At 43.6% G+C, this 17,182-nt stretch overlaps 1 protein-coding gene across 5 annotated transcripts in view; it reads left to right on the plus strand.

Annotated features, from left to right (window-relative positions):
- Window positions 1-7,315: 7,315 nt before the first annotated feature.
- LOC141172503 (cyclin-dependent kinase 11B-like) overlaps window positions 7,316-17,182 on the plus strand; it is a 36,552-nt gene continuing 26,685 nt past the window's right edge. For 2 of the 5 annotated variants that reach the window (XM_073656790.1, XM_073656791.1), the window contains exons 1-6: window positions 7,316-7,450; window positions 8,771-8,894; window positions 13,596-13,711; window positions 14,581-14,705; window positions 14,998-15,136; window positions 16,665-16,792. In XM_073656790.1, coding sequence (XP_073512891.1) covers window positions 8,784-8,894; window positions 13,596-13,711; window positions 14,581-14,705; window positions 14,998-15,136; window positions 16,665-16,792 — 619 coding nt within the window. In that variant the 5' untranslated portion in view covers window positions 7,316-7,450; window positions 8,771-8,783. Of the gene's footprint in view, window positions 7,451-7,512; window positions 7,535-8,770; window positions 8,895-9,964; window positions 10,025-13,595; window positions 13,712-14,580; window positions 14,706-14,997; window positions 15,137-16,664; window positions 16,793-17,182 lie in introns of those variants that run through there. The other 3 variants (XM_073656793.1, XM_073656789.1, XM_073656792.1) reach the window with 3 other exon arrangements.

The raw sequence follows: 17,182 nt of genomic DNA on the forward strand, positions 1-17,182 counted from the left end.
TGATTGGTGGTGGCAGCGAATAATCTTAATTGGGTTATCGTGAAGCTGGCAGTGATCGTACGGGGGCATATTGTTAGAACTCTCCTGTTAGTTTTTTTCTATTATGCTGGTCACATGACCGTTTTTGCCTATTTTATCCTGCTCCGCCCTTCTGGCCTTGCTGGACTTCATTGTAATTTCTACTCTTAAGCTAGCCAGGTGCTTTGTTACCTTTCTCAGTCAGTTTTAGCTAGGTCTTTTGACCTCTATGTTCTATGTTGTTTGTTTGTCTTTTACTGCTACAATTTCTGCTAGGAGGTGTCCCAGTCCCTAGTTCTTGTAGGGATCCCTCCCTCACATCTATAGGTCTTCGTTCAGACTAGCTGAGGACTTTAGCGGGTCTGATCGCTGGATCAGGTTCCCCGTTACATCGTAGGGATCTAGCTTAGTTCTATTGTAGGGACAGATCTCCTGTCTTTCCTTAGTGCTTGTAGCAGATCACAACAGTAAGGCCAGCCCAAAAAAATTTCTCTAAGGAAAGACCTCCAGTTTCCATCATGGTGTCGGTTCAGGATTTGGCTCAACGCCTGCAGGGACTCTCTCTGGAGGTGGCCGAGCTCCAACAACACGTGAGTAGCTGTTCTGGAGCGCATTTTGTGGAGCCAAAGCTACGATTGCCTGATTTATTTTTTGGTGAACAACAAGATTTTTTTTCCTTTAAAAATGCTTGTTTATTGTATTTTCGTTTGAGACCCAGATCCTCTGGTGATGAATCACAGCGCATAGGGTTCATAATGTCACTTTTGCGCAAAGAACCTCAGGGATGGGCCTTTTCTCTCCAACCTAGTGATCCGTGCTTTAGATCAGTGGATAGTTTTTTTTCTGCTTTGGGGTTGTTGCATGATGATCCTGATCGTGTCTCATCAGCTGAGACGGAATTGAGACATTTGAGGCAGGGATCAGGTAATGTGGAAAATTATTGTACTCACTTCCGTTGGTGGTCTGCTCAGGTGGAGTGGAACGATTCAGCTCTGAAAAGTTTGTTTATTGCTGGGCTAGGTGAAAGGGTTAAGGATCTGCTGATTGCTTATCCTACACCTGGAAACTTGCAGGAGGCAATGCAATTAGCTATACGGGTGGACAGGAGACAGCGTGCAAGGGTTAATGAGAGTAAATCCTCTGCCATGTCAGCTCCGAGTCTTGAGAGGGTCTGTACTGACACTGGAGAGCCGATGGAGATTGGGGCGATGTCACCCCGCTCTCAGGAAAAAGACCGCAGGTTTTCTGAAGGTTTGTGCTTCTATTGCGGCAAATCTGACCATTTCATTAAGAACTGTGTGCTTCGTATGAACAAAGAAATAAAGAAAGGTCAGTTATGCCCGTATAGCCTGTTTAAACACTAAGGGTGTATTTCTTTCTGCTACTACCGCAGCTCAGGAAGAATTAATTGAATTTCGGGTTTTTGTGGATTGTGGTTCAACTCTGAATGTGATTAATGGGGGATTCTTGGAAAAACTTAATTTAAAACCCAAACCTTTGTCATCCCCTATTGTCGTGGTTTCTGTCGATGGCACTCCCTTGAAATGTGTTACTCACAAGGTTTATGAATTTCCCCTCACTATTAATGGTATTCACCAAGAAAATTTAGATTTGGTGGTATTAAATAATTTGCCTTCTCCAGTAGTTTTGGGGTTGCCCTGGTTAAAATTGCACAATCCTGTACTGGATTGGTCTACCAATGAAATTAAGTCCTGGAGCCCTAAGTGTTATGACAAGTGTTGTAACGGGCTCATTGCTGCTGTGGATAAAGGGGAATTACCTGTACCTATTCAGGATTTTTGGAAAGTTTTTTCTGAGGAGGAGTCGCAAATTTTGCCTCCCCATAGAGACTACGATTGTACCATTGAATTTTTCCCTGGAGCGACTCTTCCTAAAAGTCGTTTATTTAATCTGACTATTCCTGAGAGAAAGGCTTTGGGGGAATACATACAGACGAGCTTGGCCGCCGGTCATATCAGACCCTCTAAGTCACCTGTGGCTGTTGGATTTTTTTTTTGATAAAAAAAAGGACGGCGGTTTACGTCCTTGTTTGGACTTTCGCGAGATTAATAAAATTACTGTACGCAATCCCTACCCACTGCCATTGATTCCTGATTTGTTTAACCAGTTAGTGGGGGCCAAGTGGTTCTCTAAAATTGATCTCCGGGGGGCATACAATTTGTTGCGCATGAAGGAGAGTGATGAATGGAAGACTGCTTTTAACACTCCTGTGGGTCATTTTGAGAATTTGGTTATGCCTTTTGGTCTTACCAATGCACCAGCATTTTTTCAGAATCTTATTAATGACATCCTTAGACCTTTGATCGGCAAAAATGTGGTTGTGTATTTGGATGACATTTTGATTTATTCGCCTGACCTGGAGTCTCATTGGGGAGCGTATGTGAGGTATTGCAGTTATTGATTGACAATTCGCTTTTTGCTAAGCTGGAGAAATGTGAGTTCGCTGTACAGAGAATTCGTTTTTTGGGCTACATTATCTCCAGCGAGGGCTTTGAGATGGACCCGGTGAAAGTTCAAGCTGTGCAGGAATGGCCTAGGCCTATTGGTTTGAAATCGATACAGAGGTTTTTGGGTTTCGCCAATTATTACAGAAAATTCATTAAAAATTTTTCTATTATTGTTAAACCACTGACCGATCTCACCAGGAAAGGTTCTAATACGGTTCAGTGGACTACTGAGGCCATTGAAGCTTTTGTGTTTCTAAAGGAGAGGTTCAGCTCTGCCCCCATCCTTATGCAGCCTGATGTGACTAAGCCGTTTTTGGTTGAGGTTGATGCTTCTTCTGTGGGGGTCGGTGCGGTGTTGTCTCAGTAAAACAAGGATGGAGTACATCCCTGTGCCTTTTTTTCAAAATTTTTTTCTGAGACTGAACTTAATTACGATGTTGGTAATCGGGAATTGCTGGCTATTAAACTCGCATTTGAACACTGGCATCATCTCTTGGAAGGTGCTGATTTTCCCATTCAGGTTTTCACTGATCATAAAAATCTGATCTATCTTGATGCTGCCAAGTGCTTGAATGCCCGTCAGGCTAGGTGGGCACTTTTTTTTTCGCGGTTTAATTTTTCCGTTACTTACATCCCGGGTACCAAGAATGTTAAAGCTGATGCTTTGTCTCGACGCTTTTCTCCCATGGTCGGTGCTGAGGAGGAGGAGAGCATTTTACAAGAAGGTGTTGTGATTGCTGCATTGGACTCCGTTTTGGAAGATGAGATTCTTAAAGCACAGGAGAATGCCCCATCTAACACTCCCCATGGGAGGTTGTTTGTGCCTAGGACCTTTAGGAGAGATTTGTTTGTTGAGTGTCATGAGTCACGGTTGGCAGGTCATCCTGGAATTTCTGAGACCAAGAGACTTGTGGGTTGCAGTTTTTGGTGGCCTGGATGGCAGAAGGAGGTCATTAAGTGGGTGCGTCAATGTACTGTGCGTGCTAGATCTAAGTCTTCATATACTCCTGCTGCGGGGTTGCTTTGCCCTCTGGAGGTTCCTAGTGCACCTTGGACACATCTGGCTATGGACTTTATTACTGACCTTCCCCCCTCTGAGGGTTTCACGGTCATCTGGGTGGTCGTGGACCGTTTTAGCAAGATGTGTCACTTGGTTCCCTTCATCAAACTGCCCTGCGCTAATCACTCGCTAAGGCCTTTGTCAAGGAGATTGTCAGACTCCATGGTGTTCCTACTGACATTGTTTCTGATAGGGGACCTCAGTTCGTGGCTCATTTTTGGCGTGCCTTTTGTGACAGGTTGGGAGTTCATTTGTCATTTTCATCTGGATATCATCCTGAGTCTAATGGCCAGACAGAAAGGAAGAACCAGGATGTTGAGCAGTTCTTGCGTTGTTTTGTGGCAGACAATCAAGAGGGGTGGTCTGAGTTTCTGCCGCTTGCTGAATTTGCTCTTAACAACCATACATCCTCTTCTGCTGGGTGTTCGCCTTTTTTTTGTTGTTCTGGGAGACATCCGTCTTTTGGGTCATTCTCCAAATTGCTATCGGCTGTGCCTGAGGAAGAGAGTTTTTCCGGTGATTTGGAAAGAGTTTGGACGGATGTGCGTGGTAATCTTCAGGAGGCTGGTGGTGGAGGACGGGGAATATGAAATTTCCCGCATCCTTAATTCTAGACGGTATAGAGGGAATTTGCAGTATCTCGTCGCTTGGAAGGGTTTCGGTCCCGAGTATAACTCATGGGTGAGGGCAGATGATGTTTCTGCTTCCAGACTTGTCAGAGCGTTTCACAAGAGGTTTCCTGATAAGCCTGGGCCTAGGGGATCCGGAGGATCCTCATAGAAGAGGGGGTACTGTTAGAACTCTCCTGTTAGGTTTTTTCTATTATGCTGGTCACATCTTCTGTTTCTTCTGTCCTGTAATCGTTCCTCCCCCGAAGCCATACGCTACCTATAAGGAGTCCAATCGGCCAGAACTGATTGGTGGTGGCAGCGACTAATCTTAATTGGGTTATCGTTAAGCTGGCAGTGATCGTACGGGGGCATATTGTTAGAACTCTCCTGTTAGTTTTTTTCTATTATGCTGGTCACATGACCGTTTTTGCCTATTTTATCCTGCTCCGCCCTTCTGGCCTTGCTGGACTTCATTGTAATTTCTACTCTTAAGCTAGCCAGGTGCTTTGTTACCTTTCTCAGTCAGTTTAGCTAGGTCTTTTGACCTCTATGTTCTATGTTGTTTGTTTGTCTTTTACTGCTACAATTTCTGCTAGGAGGTGTCCATCTTTCTCCCAGTCCCTAGTTCTTGTAGGGATCCCTCCCTCACATCTATAGGTCTTCGTTCAGACTAGCTGAGGACTTTAGCGGGTCTGATCACTGGATCAGGTTCCCCGTTACATCGTAGGGATCTAGCTTAGTTCTATTGTAGGGACAGATCTCCTGTCTTTCCTTAGTGCTTGTAGCAGGTCACAACACATATACGCATATTCCATGCGTTGGAATTTGGAGGTGTGTACGCCATACGCTCACTGCTCGCTTGCCGATAACTACATAATGAGTAATCGGGATCGTGCGTGTGCCGAATCCCTGACACGGTACATACGATGTTCTGATCACCTCTTATTGCATTTTACTGTAATGTTTCGGTGGCAAAAAAACGTAATTCTGGCATTTCGATTCTTTCTCTCATTACCCCGTTTACAGATCTGATTAATTGTTTTTATATTTTGATAGATCGGTTGTTTATGAACTCAGCGATACCAAATATATATTTTTTCATATTTTCATATTTTTAAAAAAAAAAAAATTCTCATTTTACTGTATATAATAATGCCCTTAGGAGACTTGACGCTGCAATCGTCCAGTCGCTTGTGCTGTACATAGCAGGGCTTCAGCAGAAATCATGATCTCATGAACCCCTCTACTTGATGAGAGGTTAAAAAAGTTGAGCTTGGTTAGCTTAGAAAAATGACGCCTCAGAGGGGATCTCATTTACATGTATAAGTATATGTGTGGTCAGTACAAAGGTCTAGCCCATGACTTATTCCTGCCAAAGACCATACTAAGGACCAGGGGGCACTCATTACGGGTGGAAGAAAGGCGATTCCGGCAGCTAAACAGGAAAGGGTTCTTTACAGTCAGAGCAGTCAGACTGTGGAATGCCCGACCACAAGAGGTAGTAATGGCCGACAATATAACAGCGTTCAAAAAAGGACTGGACGATTTCCTCAATACACATAATATTGTGGGTTACAGTTAAAATAGACAAAATGTTTCACCTATACTAAGTACTTAGTAGATCCAGGGTTCTTGTACTGATTGCCTTTCTTGGGGTCAAGAAGGAATTTTTCTTGACTGATACATTGGCTGAATGTATCCTCAGGTTTTTGCCTTCTTCTGGATCAACAGATTTAGGTACAGGGATTTTAGTAATACCATAACAGTAATACAAAAATAAAACTAATTAAAAAATTATAAACTGGTTTATTTGTAATTGTAATAGTGCAGTAATAATAAAAATAAAAATGGTAATTCATTTGTGAGGCCTAGTTCCAGTACGTTAGTGTAGTGTTGGTATGGCGAGTACAATTGGGGGAGACAGGTTGAACTGGATGGACCTAGGTCTTTATCAACCTACGTTGCCATGTTACTAAGCTAACGTTCACAGGAGAATCATAATGACAGGCATGGTGGTCTTCTGCAGACCCCCGGATGTCATGACATCCCATTGGCGCCCCCTGATCACGTGACAGGGGCGCCGATGGGCAGGATTTGTGACGTACTTTTGGCTGGCGTGTGTTAAATCCTGTTGTCAGAGATTGACAGCGGGATTTAACTGGTTAACAGCCGCGGCTGGAGATTCGATCCACCCGCGGCTGTTAAAGGCACATGATGGCTGATTAAATCAGCCATCATGTGCAGGGAAAGATGCAGGCTCAGCGCCGGAGCCCGCTTCAATGTCGGGAACATGACATATGACGTGAATATGTCATATGTCGTGAAGGGGTTAACGTGTGATATTTGGGCCCATTGGGCTCTTATCTAACATTGGGAAGTGTATTACCATGCTTAAAAAGTTTCATTTACGTAATTGGTGTCAAATTTATAATTAAAGTGCGACAATTGATAAATATGGAGTGACGAACGCTAAAGACTTGGAGCAAATTACGTCATTTTTTTGTATAAAAAGCCGCCGCTTCGTCTGTAGCTCCTGATAGTGATGTAAATATAAATGCATGGCGCCATATTTAGACACACTAGTTATGGATCAAGAAGAAATGGACAAAAGCCAAAATGGTGGGTGGTTTTGCGTAAAACTTATTTTAATTAGAAGACCATTGATTGATTGCATGTTAGGGCTCAGTGAGACGGCCGTATAAAGAAGTCAAGTGAAGTACTGACAACCCCTACTTGACAACGCTGCAATGGCGGCCATATTGGTAGTCAGTCCCCGACTCCCCTGCGATAATTGTGAAAGGCTGAATAATGAATGATTAGAAGAAATGTTTCAGATCTATCCCAGCCTTAAGATATTTGTGTTTGTTTAACCGTCATTTTACTTCACAAATTTCTGACATAAAAAAAGAAGAGCGGGAAACGTTCCCATGGTTGCTACTGCGCACGCGCGCCAACTAGTGGCGACGTCTGGAGAAAGTTCGTGAATGTTACGTTGCGTTCCAGACGTCAGATAACCAGGAAGTGACCTCGGTGCTCACGACACGGTTGCTATTCACGCGCGGCACCTAGTGGAGACATCAGGAAAGACAGCTCGTACGTAATGTTACGCTGCGTTCCAGACGTCAGGCAACCAGGAAGTGACCTCGGTTCCCACGACACGGTTGCTGTTCACGCGCGGCACCTAGTGGAGACATCAGGAAAGATAGCTCGTACGTATTGTTACGTTGCGTTCCAGACGTCAGACAACCAGGAAGTGACCTCGGTGCTCACGCTGCGCGGCGCAGAACTTTGGGGTAATTGTTTTCTTGACGTCTCCTGTGTTTATAACCCTCATAGGTCACCTTTTGGTGTAGGACCGTAACCGGGGAGAGAGCAGGGTGGTTGCCATAGAGATATCATTCAGCTTGGTTCTATAATCATTAATTATGCCTGGAAAATATGACTGGGGCCCATCCAATCCTCCTAAGCATGGAGCCAGAGGGAGGAGGGGGCACAACTCCCACCTATCACCTATTTGGGGGTGATGCTGTGCCAGGAGGCTGGTGAAGGGACCACTTTACACCTTAACCCCTTCCTGCTGGGACCAGTTTCCATTTTTGCTTTGTTGTCTTTTCCTCCCCTCCTTCCAGCAGCCATAACTTCTTTATGGTTCCCAGGGCTTTTTTTATATTGATTTCTTACTTTACACCATATTTCTTTAGTCCGTGGGGTTTCTAGGAGGATTATGACTGCAGTTACGCCCTCAGCAGGCGCCTTACTGCCATGACAACCCATCAGCACTCCACGATTGTGTCACAGATGGGCGATGGGGGCTCTGACGGACACCCCACTGAGATCACACCCTCTAAGTACTGCTGTCACAAATTGGCAGCTGCATACCCTGTGATTGGAGGCAGGTGCTGACTGTATGACACAGCCGGCACCTGCCCTGTGTGGAGCAGACTCCGCTCAATACACCCGCCCCATCATGTAATAGTATGTGATGGAGTGGAAAGGGGCTCTGTGTATAAGATGTTATATTATGGTACATTCCTTAGTTTCAGCGCCTGTTCTGTGTTGGCTTCTATAGAGAAAGGAAGGTTCCCATTCCCTATATAGCTGTAAGTGATGAAGGGGACTAGCTGTTAGGCTCAGTCCATCAGATAAGCCAGTCCCTGCATCAGAAATGATGAAGAAGGGGGCTGGCTTAGCTATTGAACTGATCCAGATGGACAACCCCCCTTCATCACATCATTGGTAGGGATGAGCGAACACGTGAAAGTTCGGGTTCTGGTATCCAAAGTTCAACGGGGACCCGAACTTTGGAGCTGGAAAATCTCTCCGTATCGGAGTTCAGCACTGGACTCTAGGTGTCCGGTAAGAACCCTGACCTTTACAGTTCGGGTTTGCTCATCTCTAATCATTGGTCATGTACAGACGCAGAAACCGGGGACCAACGTGGAAATAGAGCCACCAGGAAAGATGTGCTGAAATGGGGACAATGGGACTGATCCGAATAACAGAGTATTTTAGGAAGTGCATTTGTATAACGCAATATGATATATATTGTGCCGCTTGTTGCCTCTTTAAATCACCTTGTTGTAAACAAATTAAAATAAAGTTTCTTTTCTTAGGTTGACCCACCAAATGGGGGATGAAAAAGACAACTGGAAAGTGAAAACGCTGGATGAAATTTTAAATGAAAAGAAAAGGAGAAAGGAACAAGAAGAAAAATCTGAGTATAAACATACAAAAAATGTAAGAAGCCAGAAAAATGACTGATGTTGCATGTTGGGGGGTGAATGGGGTGGAGTGGGGGACGGAGTACGATTGGGCTGCTTGCTTTCAACATGAGTGGTCTCTCGAGGCTGATGAACCGCTGCCATAGGTGTCTGACCGCTGAGTCCACCCCATTGATCACATGCGCTCTCGTCCAACAGCTTCTGTCTGTATGAGTTGGGCGAGAGGAATAGTCCTTGCTCAAACAAGCGCTGTTGGATCTTTGTTGGGAAAATATTTCATTATTATGGGATCGATGATATATGGGATTCTCTGTTGGTTACATATAGGTAAATTGGGCTGTTTTTCCTGAGAGTTGCAGACTATGCAAAGTCACATGCCCTTTAACCTTTTGCGCCTGAGCCTGTTTGCACCTTCCTGACCGGGCCAATTTTTTCAAATCTGATCACTGTCACTTTATAAGTTAATTACTCTGGAACGCTTCAACGGATCCGTCTGATTCTGAGATTTGTTTTTTCGTGACATATTGTACTTCGTGATAGTGGTAAAATTTGTTTGATATGACTTGCGTTTATTTCTGAAAATATCGGAAATTTGACGAAAATTTAGAATATTTCAATTTTCAAACGTTTAATTTTTATGCCCTTAAATCAGAGAGTTATGTCACACAAAATAGTTACTAGATAACATTTTCCACATGTCTACTTTACGCCAGCACTATTTTTGAAACATATTTTTTCTTTGTTAGGAAGTTATAAGGGTTAAAATTTGACCAGCGGTTTCTAATTTTTCCAACAACTATATTTTTAGGGCCCACATCACATTTGAAGTGACTTTGAGGGGCCTACATTACAGAAAATACACAAAAGTGACACCATTCTAAAAACTGCACCCCTCAAGGTGCTCAAAACCACATTCAAGAAGTTTATTAACCCTTCAGATGCTTTACAGGAATTAATGGAATGTAGAAGGAAAAAATGAAAGTTTTACCTTTTCCCACAAAAATGTTACTTTAGCCCCAAACTTTTAATTTTCACAAGGGTAGCAGGAGAAAATGCACCATAAAATTTGTTGTGTGATTTCTCCTCAGTACACCGATACCCCAAATGTGGTGAAAAACTACTGTTTGGACCAGGGCTGTGTAGTCGGTAAGCGAAACCTCCGACTCCTCAATTTCCATGACACCGACTCTGGCTCCATCTTCACGACTCCGACTCCCTCATACACGGCTCATGTTTAAGTGATAAATTGACTGTAGCACAGATTCATCTCAGCTAAAAGTCTAGACCCTTAGATCAGTAATAGGACAGACATTTATAGGACAGTTCATAACTTTCCCAAATTCTTATGAAAAAATATTCCCCACAAACTTCATTGAACTACTGTACCCAATTTATTATATACTTTAGGAGTCGGAGTCGGTCCATTTTATACCGACACCGACAAAATGGGCTCCGATTCCACAGCCCTGGTTTGGACGCATGGCAGTGCTCCGAAGGGAAGGAGCACCGTTAGAATTTTGGAATACGAAATTGGCTGGAATCCATAGCAGATGCCATGTCGCGTTTGGAGAGCCCCTTATGTGCCTAAACAGTGGAAACCCCCCACAAGTGACCCCATTTTGGAAACTCTACCCCCTCAAGGAATTTATCTGGATGTGTGGCGAGCAAATTGAACCCCCAGGGGCTTCCCAAAATTTTATAATGTTGAGCCGTAAAAATTAAAAAACACATTTTTCCCTCAAAAATGTTAATTTAGCCTTATATTTTTTATTTTCACAAGGATAGCAAGAAAATATGCACAATTAAATTTGTTCTGCAATTTCTCCTGAGTACGCCCATACCCCATATGTGGTGGAAAACTACTGCTTGGGCGCCTGGTAGGGCTCGGAAGGGAAGAAGCGCCATTTGACTTTTGGAATGCAAAATTGTCTAGCATCGATAGCGGCGCCATGTCGCGTTTGGAGAGCCCCTGAGGTGCCTAAACAGTGGAAACCCCCTATAAGAGACCCCCATTTTGGAAACAAGACCCTTCAAGGAACTTATTTAGATGACTGGTTAGCACCTTACACCCTCAGGGGCTTTACAGATTTTTATAGTGCTAAGCTGTGAAAATAAAAAATCAAGATTTTCTCAAAAAAATGTTGTTTTAGCCCCAATTTTTTTATTTTCACAAGGGTAACAGGAGAAAATGGAAGCCAAAATTTGTTGTGCAATTTCTCCTGAGTACGCCGATACCCCATACATGGTGGAACACTACTGCTTGGGCGCACGGCAGGGCTCGGAAGGGAAGAGCTCTATTTTGACTAGAATAGGTTGCGGATACCATGTCACATTTGAAGAGCCCCTGACCTGCCAAAATAGCAGAAACACCCACAAGTGACCCCATTTTGTAAACTACACCTCATTCATCTAGGGGAGTAGTGAGTTTTTTTAACCTTCAGGTGATTCACAAACTTGTATAACATTGGGCTGAATAAATGAAATATTACAATTTTTTTCCACTAAAATGTTGCTTTGACCCCAAGTTTGCCATTTTCAAAAGGGGTAATAGGAGAAAATGAACAGTACAATTTGTTGAACAATTTCTCCTGAGTACATCAATACCCCACAAGTGGTCGAAAGTTACTTTTGAGGCACGGCCCAAAACTCAGAAGGTCAATGAGCACCGTATTACAGTGCAGATTTTGCTGTTATGGTTTGCGGGTGCCATGTCACATTTTTAGAGCCCCTGATATGCTAGAACAGCAGAACCCCCTATAAAAGACCCCATTTTACAAACTACACCTTTCAATTAATTCTTCTAGGAGTATAGTGATCATATCAACACCACATGTGACTCACAGAAATTTATACCACTTAAAATTGTTTTAGCCCCAGATTTTACATTTTCAGATGGGACAATGGGTAAAAATGGTGCCAAAATGTTTCACGCAATTTTTGCTGAACTTGGTAATACCCCATATGTGGCTGTACAGTCTTGTTTAGCCACACGGCAGGGCTCGGGAGGGAAGGGATGCTATTTGACTCTTGGAGCACAAATTATTGTAGAATAGTTTGTGGACTCCATATACAGAGCCCCTAAGTGCTAGAAGAGCAGAATCCCCCCTCAAGTGACCCCTTTTTGGAAATTATACCCCTCTGGGAATTTATCTACAGGTGAAATGACTATTTTGACTCCAAGGGTGTTTTCCAGAAACAAGCCGCAGTGGATGATGCTGAGTGAAAATTGCAAACTGCCGTTGTAGTGACCAATACGCTGTAGTGACCAGTGTCCAGCTCATGCTTCTGGAGACATGCACCCTTAAATTAGGCGGGCTCTCATCGTTACAGAAATGCCAAACATGTGGATGCTAAATGTGCTTTATGCACACTGTGGAGCTCAGAAGGGAGGGGACATTTGTATTTTGGAGCACAGAATTTGCTGGATTTCTTTTGGGGGGGCGAGGAGCCATTTCGCTTTTCCAGGGCCTTTGTGCTAACAGTAACTTAGAAGCCCCTATATTTCCATTGACAGATGACAGACCTGAGTGGGGGCTTTTTTGTGGATTGAGTTGAAGCTTTTATGGGGAACATTTTACATAACATTTTGGATCACATTTATCCTGTGCTCTATGTTGAGCACTTACATTGTGGTTTCCATCTAAATCTACGAGTGACGTGATTCAGATGAAACCCCCGAGGGATCCATTCACTATAATGAGGCAGCAGAGTTACTCTGGCCTCTGTCCAGCGGTGTCCTTCTTTTCAGAAGTGCACAAAACTGTGGCGGACTGCACTTTTATACACGCTTCAAAAGACGGACACCGTGAGATCACAGGCCAGACAGTGTCCACAGTGCCTCCATCCAGGGCTGTGGAGTCGGTAAGCCAAACCCCCGACTCCTCAATTTCCATGACTCCGACTGCACAGCCCTGTCTCCATCTGACTCATTACAGGGAACCTTCCGCCGGGGGTTCCGTCTGAATCCCGTATTTCAGAGATTTACACGGAAACCCCTATGTAAGCGCTCAGCGCAGAGCGCAGGATAAATGTGAGCCGAGCCATATTGCGATCTTTGGGAGACAGAATAAACAAATCAGCAGCAGGTGAAGAATTGAATATATTTATCTTTTACGCCGTTCCTCGTGCGGTATAAGTGATTAAACGACTTTATTCTTCGGGTCGGTGTGATTACAGCGATGCCAGATTCCTATTGGGTTTTTATGATTGACAGATGTCACACACTGAAAGATTCTTTTTTTTAACAAAAACAAGTTCTTGCATCCCCATATTTTGACTTTTTGATTGCGTTTTGTTCGGCGTTGTGATGAAAAAGCATAGTTTTTTGCACCATTTTTTAATTTTTTTTTTTAACGGTGTGCACAGAAGGAGTCAACTAGTCTGACAGTTATATAGATCGAGTTTTTCCGGACGCGACGATACCAGATATGTATTCTAGTAGTCTCTGGAGAAGGCTGGTACGTGTGCGGCCACCTCACTTGTCACTGCAGGACCGGCACCAATTGTGGGATTCCCATTTCCGGAGATTGGTGCAGGTCACAGAGGATCCTATGGACATGTCCTAAATGTCTGTCACGAGACAACCCCTTTAATTATGTCTTTTACACTTGGCAGTGTCAGCTTTTTCTCACTTTATACTTTTCAGTTTGAACTTTAGTTTACGTCAGTCTTTTTGCCTTTAGTTTCTTACTTTTACCTTTTTTTCTATCCTTCCCAGGTTGATGACTGTGATTCCAAGAGAGACTCATTAGAAGAAGGCGAGTTAAGAGATCACAGAATGGAGATTACTATTAGAAATTCCCCTTACAGACGTGAAGATTCTATGGAAGACCGGTACAGAATTCATTCTTCTAAATTTTTGATATCCCCCCACGACCAGTGATGTTTAAACTTTAGATATAGCAAGGCGTATATTCTTCATTTTTACTTAATTTTAATGGGGTTGTCCACTACTTTTATATTGATGACCAATCCTCAGGCTAGGTCATGAATATCAGATGAGCAAAGAGATTCGCAGGACCCTTGTCCGGCAGCCGGGTCATGGCCGCTGGATAAAGGTCCTGACAATCATTTCACTCATCTCTATCACATTGGTATGGGTTCGACATTCAGCAGCCCCACTGATCAGTTTTTATACCCCCCGACGGTGGCCGGATGTGAACATAGTACGGAGCAGGACACCACACTGTTTAGTGAATGCTGCTGGGTCCTGCAGATCGGCTCCTATTCTCTTCAGTACCTCCCCTGTCTTGTGTCCGTCAAATTATAAAATGTGGACAACGCCTTTGACCATCCTTAAAATTTTTCTTGCAGACACATATTAGAGTTCATATTAATTTCTAGAAAAAAAAAATCTCACCACTTTATAACCTCACTAATGATCTGGTGGTCATCGCTTGTCCGTATTCACAAGCTGGCAGCATTTGGTCCCTGTAACCAGTCACATGCCGTACTTACCGTAATCATGGGTCAGCACTGTGAGTGGTGATACCAATTATGGCGCTTAACCACCGAGGCCTCTGATTGCCTGCAGCGGTAACGCACTGTAAGCAAAGATTGGATGGTTAAAGCCACTATACCTGGATCCTATTCAGATCCAAGCCTGAATCAATATGGATTCTCAGTTTTGCTTGACTGAAAAAATAAAATAAAACAAATCCTGTGTTTTTAATTTCCTTTCTTGGTGATTTCTTTATTCCTAGAGGTGAAGAAGACGACTCGTTGGCTATTAAACCTCCACAGCAAGTTTCTCGAAAAGAAAAATCTCATCATAGGAAAGATGAGAAGAAGAAAGAGAAACGCCGACACCGCAGCCATTCTACCGAAGGTGCGTCTATATAATGGGGTGTAAGTTCAGGAGTTCAAACACGTATGCAACCTCTTCTAAATAATGCTAAGCAATCTCATACTTGGAATACACTTGCAGGGTCATAAGAAACATGTACAGTGAACCCCTACTTAGTGCACTATAATGGAGGAAGGGGTCTGCCATGATTTCATGAACATTACATTGAATTGGAGGGTTCATAGATGGTTAATAACTATGGATGATGGTGGCATGTTACTCACCTAGATGAATAGCTTGTAATGACCGCCTTGTGATGTTTATTACGGAGCAGGTAAATATATGCGTGGGAAGGAAAAAGACCGAGAGCCTGATAGGCGAAAAAGACACAGAGAAGAACAAGACAAAGTTCGCCGTGAGCGGGAGCGGCTGAAGAGGAGGGAGCTGGCCCGGGAGCATTCGAGGAGGGAACGGTAAGGAGAGCCGAGCATCATGTGTTGTGTATGATCAATGTTTCCACTTCCTAGAGAGTCGCGTTGAAAGGGATTGTCAAGTAAGGAAAATCCACGTCCTAACATCAACAATGTCATATGTTGTGACAAGTGGATCTTGTTCAAATGAATTGCCAATCTTTTTATACAGGATTGTTACGTACGACAGAGTGACGTCTGATGACTGCCATGTTCTCTACTAGCTTGCTCTGTTGGTAGAGTTATAGCTTAGAGATAAAAAGGGACCCTGTGTCATGGGTTCACCGTGACAGAGAGGGGTCTGAAGACCGGGGATTCTGATTTCACATTCTCCTGCACTGATTACTAGCACTTCACCATCATATTAAACAGTGCAGGTTTCTGCTAGCAGTGCAGGGGTTATCTGTTCAGTTGAGAGTGTGGAACTTTATTGCTTTGATGGTCTTGGCTGTTGAGTGTTGGCCACTCCCCTCTGCTTTATAGAATCCCCTCTGGCATCAGGGATTGCCAGTGTTATACTGCCTGGAGTTGGAGGTGTTGCTGGTTTGAGGAGGCATTTGGAGTGTTGTTCTAAAGACTGTTGCTTGGTGATTTGTTTGTGTGCATATTCTCATCCTCTCCTATTTGCTTTTTCCTTCCCTTTACTTCCCGTTTTTCCACTCTGTTTGTGAGTGCATATTTGTATGATTGGTATTATCATTCATCCCTGTATGTCTTCCATTGTTAGTCTGATTTGTGTATTCTTATACACTACTACTCTCCACTTCCCTGGGTGGGGGACGGGACAGATAATGGCTGATTTAGGAGCTCAGCAAGGTACGTGGCTCCGGCGTCTTCTCCATTAGAAGTGATCCGGGGAGCAGGGATGGATAGGGAAGGAGCCCCTTACCCCAGGATATCAAACAGTCTTTTGACACCCTGCACAAGAGACTTCATTATATGCATTGCTGATATAAGTTGTCCGTGAGCTTTGAAATCTAAACAACCCTAAAAGTGCTTAGTTATGTGCGTACAACAGAAGAAACTTTTAGTTTAATCTTGGCGATTTAAGGCCTTATTTCCAGCCATGTCAAAGCCAGAAGAACCTCCTCGCTGGGTCGCTACTGGAGCATGGTAAATTCCTCTGGACACATGCTCAAGTGTCCATGACTCTGCTTGCTCGAGTCCAGCCAAAGATTAGATGGAGGAAAGTGCAACGCCTATGTTCAAACAGGAAGACGCAGAGACTGGGTAGTACCTTTTCTAAAATCGCTGCACACTTTAGCATTAGATTCTACTTGCAAGATCAAAAGTCCCAAAATGTGGGGCGTAATGTAAAACTGTCACTTTACATCAAGAAGCCTTATTTTTTTGACTGGATGCGTTTGTTTCGGTGTCCTCAGGGGTTACTGACTGACTGCATACAAAGTACACACAGGTTTTCAAAGCCACCTCCCAATCAATGAGTGGAAGAGCCTGTGATCATTCTATGACTGATTATTAGATATTTCAGCTCTTTTAACTTTAATGTAACTTTTTTCTTTTTTTGCAGCGACCGTTTGGAACAACTGGAACGTAATCGTGAGCGCGAAAGGAAACTATGGGAACAGCAGAAGGAACTGAAAGAGCGACAGAGGCGAGCCGAGGAGAGACGTAAAGGACGGGAGGCCAGGAGAGAAGGTACTGTATCTGCTCCCTGTCCTGTCACTTTGGTATTGGGCTCTATGAAGATTCTGTATATTTTCAGGGCTGGTACTTGCTGTTACTTAGCTTAAATAAAGAATACTCTCATTGTTGTGTGCAACATATTAGATAAAAGTTATTGTAGAGACAGAAAATAAAAGTTAGAAAACTATTTGTAAAAATGTGTAACTTTTATTTTTACAAACCCTTTTTTTTAATTGGTGGGAGTCTAGTTGCTGGGACCCCACTGATCGCTGTAACAAAGGCACTTAAATGAGTGCTGATTTTTTAGCTGTGGTCGGCTCTGCATGGACAGGCTTGCTTTGAGATGTGTATAACCCACCGACTTCTATTGGGCCTGTGCTCCGTTCTATAGCGACCCAGCTG

The sequence above is a fragment of the Phyllobates terribilis genome, unplaced genomic scaffold (assembly GCF_046119375.1).
Source record: "Phyllobates terribilis strain yellow unplaced genomic scaffold, ASM4611937v1 Scaffold_12__6_contigs__length_324123572, whole genome shotgun sequence".
Lineage (NCBI taxonomy): Eukaryota > Metazoa > Chordata > Amphibia > Anura > Dendrobatidae > Phyllobates > Phyllobates terribilis.